This window comes from Echinops telfairi, unplaced genomic scaffold, assembly GCF_000313985.2.
Source record: "Echinops telfairi isolate 266 unplaced genomic scaffold, ASM31398v2 ScPeMD7_7475;HRSCAF=8513, whole genome shotgun sequence".
NCBI lineage: Eukaryota > Metazoa > Chordata > Mammalia > Afrosoricida > Tenrecidae > Echinops > Echinops telfairi.
Genome location: NW_022111379.1, coordinates 28,759,190 through 28,766,562, shown reverse-complemented (window position 1 = coordinate 28,766,562; position 7,373 = coordinate 28,759,190). Strand labels below are relative to the sequence as shown.

General features: G+C 36.5%; 1 protein-coding gene across 2 annotated transcripts in view; it reads right to left on the bottom strand.

Moving 5' to 3' along the window:
• Positions 1-1,930: 1,930 nt before the first annotated feature.
• The window catches only part of GABRG3 (gamma-aminobutyric acid type A receptor subunit gamma3), a 258,318-nt gene continuing 252,875 nt past the window's right edge, over positions 1,931-7,373 (bottom strand). The window contains exons 8-10 of one of the 2 annotated variants that reach the window (XM_045285781.1): positions 5,692-5,888; positions 5,338-5,415; positions 1,931-3,328 (exon numbers count right to left, since the gene is read on the bottom strand). In XM_045285781.1, coding sequence (XP_045141716.1) covers positions 3,047-3,328; positions 5,338-5,415; positions 5,692-5,888 — 557 coding nt within the window. In that variant the 3' untranslated portion in view covers positions 1,931-3,046. The remainder of the gene's footprint in view (positions 3,329-5,337; positions 5,416-5,691; positions 5,889-7,373) is intronic. The other variant, XM_004699734.2, reaches the window with a different exon arrangement.

Here is a 7,373-nt window from a genome sequence, read left to right as displayed (position 1 = left end):
CCGTCTTATCACTAAATTTCCCACGCATACCCTTACTATGTATAAGGATGGCTGCAGTTTCCCTCCCCAGCTTTCTGCAGGCCTCCTCCTTTTCCTTCCAACAATGGTGGCACATATCTAAAGGAGTGGTTCACTTTGAACTGTGCTTGGCACAGGTCCATGCTGGATTGTAAGCTTAGAAGCTCATCTTAGGGGCTGGTACTCACATGGAGAAATCAAGAGAGGTTACAAACGTCACTGAGTCACTAGGCAAGCTCAGTGAGGAAGAGGCCTTTGGGGCGCTGAGATTTCTGCCATTTTTTTTTCCAGTTAAACACAGTAGTGTGTAGATTTCTACACAACCAAGAATAAATCTATATTTTCTTAGTGACATTCACTTTTGGGAGGTTCTCCCTAAAAAAAAAAAAAAAGAAACGATGAACTATTGCAATTTTACTAGGTGGACAACATGTTAAGTAGAAGATATATTTGGATTCAGAAACAGAATACATATATGTACTACATGAAGAATTTCATGAGATTTGTCAACAACAACCTCCTACGTTGTGTGGCTTCAAAATAAATACATCAATAAAGTTGTTTGAGTTAAAACTAGGCTAAATCTATGTTATAAAAATGTCTTTAGATTCCGTTCCTTGCAAGAAGAGTGCTATTAGAAAATTTAGCTTTCATAATTATTTTAAAAATCTAATAGGTTGAAATTCAGCAAAGAGTTAGAATTTATAAATTTGTAAAGTTGTAAGTTAAGGGTGAATAAGCTTCACCTTGAACTCACTTGAACAGCAAATGAAGCTACTTTACCCTCCAGCAACTGGCTCCCTTTTTGGAGGTTGGAAGGGGCTGCGTGTGTGGTCAAAGACAGTACTAGTCAACGAGGACATGCCATTCTCCAGTAGAGCATACATTTCATCAAAGCCAAGAGTTTCAACCATCTCCTCCACAAACATTTATTGTTATCATTATTATTTTCATTGGAACTGACGAATAGAAGCTAGGACCCATGGTAGTCGTTATATGTTGGGCTGTTGACTACAAGGTCAGCAGTTCGAAATCACCACCTGCTCCTCAGGAGAAAGACATAGAATTCTATTCCAGTGAAGAATTACTGCCTCAGAAACTCACAGGAGCAGTTCTATCCTACCCTACAGGGTTGCTATGAGTTGACATCGAGTTGATGGCAGTAAGTTTGTAAATAGAAGGTAATTGACTCATGGTATATGTACCTACTTACAAATCAAAAGTCAGAGAGTTGATGGAAGGAAAACAAGTGGTTTATGTATCTCACACTATATAGACTTATTCTTTAATAACTGGGAAGATCCTGTCTTTCTGTATATATTTTTGTATTCAATTGATGTCTAACTACATTAATAATAATAAAAAACTCCTATAAATTAAAAAAAAAATTTGGACTTATTCATTCACTTCCCCTACTAGGTCTGGTGGTGTGCTATGGAATTAGTATTTACATATCCTTTCTCTGCATAGCATCTTACTCTTTTCTGAGTAATAATAGTTTGTACAATAGAAACTTTTTAAAAATTATGGTTCCCAACCAAATTTTTGTGTGAGAAAGATGGGAAGAGGTTCTGGTACCAAAAATTTAGTTATCAGAAGCCAAAGTATTAATTCCGTTATTAGTACCAAATATGTGCTAACTGATAGGTTTTTTTGTTTAGTTTAGTTTTGTTTTTACTTCTTTTTATCAATGGTGAGAAACATCAAGAGTCTTATGAATTACATACATATTGGCATTCAGTTATAACAAAGAAGTAATATCAAGAAGCAAGTTGGTTTAACGTTATAAAAATATCAAAAGAGTAGTAATTATAATGATTTATTTTCTTTGGGATTTTACTATAGATCCATGTTTCAAAGTATAAAATAATTTTTGTTCATCAAAACATATAATTGATGATAGTTACTCATTTTTGCATCTAAAGTTAATTTGACTTAAAAACCAATATTCACTAAGAATTTTTACAAAATCAATACATAGTTGTTTTACACCTTAGAGTACATTTTCAAGACAAAACCTTGTAAATATTGTATAAATTTCTCTGGAAAATGAAGATAACTATTGAATACATGCTAATATAACATATGTTAGGTACATACTCTGTGATGAGATTTGCTCTAGTAAAAGACAACTTTTAAGATGTAATGTTATTGAACTCAGGAATCTGCTGGTTTCCATAGTTTGAAATAAAAGAACAGCCTCCGATTCAGAGAAAAGGAAGCCCAGTGGCATAATGGGCTACAATGTGGGTCGCTGACTGCTACCTGCTCTTTCAGATCGGCAGTTCTACAGTACCTGCCGCTCCAGGAAGAAGGAGGAGGCTTTCTGCTTCCATAAAGATTAATACTCTGTCCTGTAGGGTCACGATGAGTTGGAATTGATTCTATGGCAGTGAGTTTGGGGTTGAGCTTAATGTTCAGAGACAATCAGCAACCAAAGATGCTGAAGTAATAGATTCAGCAAGATGAGAACTTTGAAAATATCTTGGATTGTATACATGTACACCCATTGCAAGCCTTGCTCAAGGCTAACTGCAGTGGTGTGGAGCAAAAGAGGACAGAGATAGGGAAACTGAGGTCAAAACCCACTGCAGGTCTCTCTTGAGTTCAAAGCACAACAAGCGGGAGGCTGAATCCACCGGTGTCTAGGACTGCAGTGATCAGGCACCTGGGGCACCAGGGAGAACAACAGAAGGAAAGACATATGATGGGGAAAGCTTCTCAGATGTTTACCTACTTGTTTTATAGATTATTTTATATGGTAATAGACAGCTGCATCTAATATCCAAAAATCATTCCTAAAAATCACCAAGCTACAGATTCAGGAAGGATTAACAAGAAGGTCTTTAAAACTCAGTGTGCGTATGTGTAATACATAATAAAAACTTTTGCTGAATACTTCTGGTGATGTTCAAAGGTAACACGAATGGGCACTTGTAGTCACTGTAGCTGCAGTGGTCATTTCAGGCTGCAGATGAGGAAAAGTGGAGCAGTGTAATGGGTGTGAACTCATTGCTATGAGGCACATTCAGAGATATAGATAGCCAACCCAATAGACCAGGTTAAAGAGCAGGAAAGATGTAGGAAAAAAGATCCGAGAATATGAGTCCAGCTCCAAGATGTCTATGTGAATACGCCCTTTTCTCCAGGATCCTGATTTACATTCTTCATAGCAGCAGAAGTAGCTCTGACAGTCTTTGCCATCCAGGCACTCATAGACACAAGTGTCTTCAAGCTCCTGCCAGTACATGGAATTATTCAAAGCCATCATTGCTGGTGGGGGCGGCCTCATATCAAGGAGAGAGTAGTTCTGCAGGCAATAAGAATAATACATTATTATGAGCCGCACCAAAATAGCCTGAAGTATATTGAGCAGTGTGTAGTATGTCTAATAGAAAATTAAACTGAAAGAGTGTACCCACCCCACCCACATCTTCAATAGTTGACAATAGATTAAGAATTTGCAAATCAAATAGAGAAACATGTTATAGTAGTTAAAAATTGAATTTCTCAGACTATTTGTGCAGAGGCTGAGCATATTTTCATACTTGTGTTAGTTATTTTAAGTCCCTGTTACTCTGTTCTGCCCACTTGAATTATAGCTAGCACTTACATGTTATATTATTCTCCCTTAACCACAGAGTTGGTTGTTCAAGTCCACTTATGAGAAAGATAAGGCTTGATGTTCCCACAAAGGTTTCATTCTTAGAAACCCTATAAAGCAGGCATCCTCAAACTAAGGCCCACGGGCCACAAGTTTGTTAAAATAATGCATTTCTAAATTCGGGTGAGTAATGGAAAAATAAAATCACATGTGACTTTTTGCCTAGGGTTTTTTCCTTTGGGCGAATAAACAGAAAGACTGGCTTGTTAGTTCATTTGCCCAAGAGAGGCACAGTGTTGGGAAAGTGGCCGCTCAGTATTAGAATGTATCCTGTATTTTCACCAAGAAATCTTCATACAGAGGAACATCTTCCTTTTACTTTTGGATAAAAGTTTGGTTGCATACATTTGCAGCTGTCTAGAGTGATGGCTAAGAGACACAACCAGATAGGTTAGTTTCCTCATCCATATGTTGGCTTTTTGTGTGTGGGTGAAATAGGTTGAGATGGAAGAGCACTTAGAACATAGGACAGGGCAGGTGAATTACGTCATTCTAAGAGCAAAGGGCATCTTCCTGAGCAGGCTACTGAGGCAGAAACCACAAAAGGAAAGATGAGTAAATTTAACTAAGTGAAATCAGACATGCAAGAGAGGCACAAGGAAAAACACAAATTACTGTCCTTAATGTGTGGAATATGATTATAAAAGTGGTATGTAATTTAAAACATAGTACACAATGTGTGGTATGTAAATACCTGGTATATTGCTACTTTCAAAAATCTTAAAAGCAATTAATGGAAACAAATGCAAATAAAAATAAGTTAAATATTTGTTATCAATAATAAAAGAAAATTATTAGGAGCCACTTATGGGGTCACATTTTTTTCTGTTTGGCAATCACACAGAACACAGAGTTTTGGAAGGTAAATGTTCTGACATTGCTAATAAAGCCATTTGGCAATGACCATGCAAACCCTCTGAACTTTCAAGAAATGTGTACTTAGTATGTAACCAATATGTATATAAAATGTAGAATTTAGAATATCTAAAATTGTGAAATGGCATAGATAACCCCAATATCCAAGCCAGGTTCATGTTAATTGTGCATTACATATGAATATATGTTACAATACTTAAAATTACCATATAAAATATCATTTATGATATAGAAACCAATTAAGAACATATTGAGTGACAAAAGCAGGTTATGAAATAATATAAATACATAACTTCATTTGTCTAAAATATAATCATATATATACTTAAATAATCTTTAAAAAGTTAGAAATATATATATATATCATACACTAAATCACAGGAGCCCTGGTGGCATAGTGGGTGAAGAGTTGGGCTGCCAGCAGTAGAGTCACCAGTCCCAAACTATCAGCTGCTCATTGGGAGAAAGAAAAGCTCTTGGGTGCCCATGAATATTTACAGCCTTATAAACCCTCAAGAACAGTTCTACTCTGCCCTAATAGGGTGGCTATGAGTCGGAATTGACTCAATGATTGTGGGGGTTTTGGGTAATCACTCTGTGGAAGGATTATGACTAATTTTCTCCTCTAGCTTCTAAACATTCTGTACTGAGAATTAAAAATAAATAACAATTTAAAAGGAGTTTGCATTACTCATTCATCTATACTACATGCATACATATAGAGTAACATCTTTTATATTTAAGCTTAGATTAGTCGAAGTTCTCAGAAATATTTGCACCTGTAATGTTATACATACGGAGGGGGTTTGCAGGCTTATTCTTTCGTGAATCCATTTTGAGGAATCTGGATGCATTAACTGTAAGAAACACAGAAAAGAGTGATTTTAAAACTACCATGACATTCTAGGGACCAGCCTGAGCTAAAATGATTTTTAAGGAAAGACTAAATGAGAGACTGATCAGCAAAAATCGAACAGAGGACTGAGACTCACATGCATGTCTTCAGAAAAATCCGTCCATTACTTAAAGCATATATTTATATAATCTTTAACAAAGTCCAAAGAAATAAAAGTACATCTAAACAGAGTGTATTTATTTCAAATGATCATCCCAGTGTCCTCACGATAACTCACGGAGGCTCTCTTCTTTGTGATGGTAGGTTTCCTACAGCTTGAGTAGTAGTTTAGAGTGGCATACTCCATCAGAGCAGCAAAGACAAACAAGAAGCACACGGTCACAAAGAGGTCCATGGCAGTCACGTAGGACACTCGGGGCAAGGACTTCCTTGCTATGGTGCTGAGAGTGGTCATGGTCAGCACTGTGGTGATGCCTGCATAGGGACATTTGTAAAGTTGTAAAAGAAGGCAACATGGAATAAACATAACAAGAGATCACCTACAACCACCCCATTGTAGCATAGCTGTTATCCTTCTTCATATTGCCCATATACTTAATTTAGTATTAATTTTCATTTTAACACAGACACAATTTTACAAGGAACTTTTAAATATGATTCTTTATCATAGTCTTCATAACATTTAAATATTTATATTAACTTATATCTCCAATGTATCAAATCATTCTTCTACCGTATGTTTTGTTTTCTAAATATGTTTTCAGGAAAGTTACTACTTAATGTCCCCTGTACATTCCCTGGAGTATTTGAGCCATATAAGCAGATAAGGGTCCATCTATTAATTAAAATGTTGTTTCAACCCACACAGAGATGCCTCAGAAGAAAGGCAATCTGTTTCTGAAATGTCACAGATTGAAACCTCTATTAAGTCGTTCTGCTTTGCAGCTATGGGTTTGCCATGAGTCAGAACAAATTGATGATAAATGTCTTGTTCAGTTTTTTTGTGGGGTGTGTAGTTTATATTTCATGAAATATTTTTCATTCACAAATACTTTTCTCCTGCCTAAATAAACCCCTTTCTTACTTTTCCTTCCCCATCCAATCTGTAACTCCTTCCATCCTTCCCTATCTAACTCCAGCCCCACAGTACCCCAGCCACCTGTGCAGCTCAGCGCGTCCACTGATCAATCTTGTGTTTGGCATGATTTCAGAGAATATCATTCATTTTTTCATGTTTATATAACCAAATAGATTGTGTGACAATTAACAGTAAAACCGTACCTGGCTCATCTAAGTTTACTTTGTCACCTAGCATAGTATGTAGTGTGGAGCCCTAAACGGTGGCTATGCATTGGGCTGCGTTCACATGGTCGGCAATTCAAAAGCACTGGCGGCTCCGCAGGAGGGAGACTGGGCTTTCCACTCCAGTCAGCAGTTGCAGTCTCAGAAACCCACAGGGGTCACTGTGAGTCGGCGCTGACTCCACGACAGGGAGAGAGAAGAGTGTCTACTACACTGTAGACATTTAATAAGTGATTTTCAAAGAATGAATTGATGAATTAATTAACAATACTCTCTTGGTCTGACTTTGTTTCAAATTTATGAAGTAACAAAAAAGATTTTATAAGAAATTGTATAAGCTATTTAAAATAGAGACATGCAAATGATGGCTAACAAGAAAAAGTGAAAAAGGAGTGAAGATTACACGAAGAAGAATAAACAAATACAGTGAACCCTCGTTTATCACGGTTAATCGGTTCTAGACCCTACCGTGATAAATGAAATTCCGCGAAGTAGATTCCTTATTTGTAAATCAAATATTTTTGTAGTTAGAGCATAGAGGACATGAAAAAACACCCCTTAGTCACCATTACACTCGTATTACCCAATTTATTAAACGAAAAAGGGAAAATACAGTAAAACATTTTGGACATTACAATTATCATTTATTATTTATTA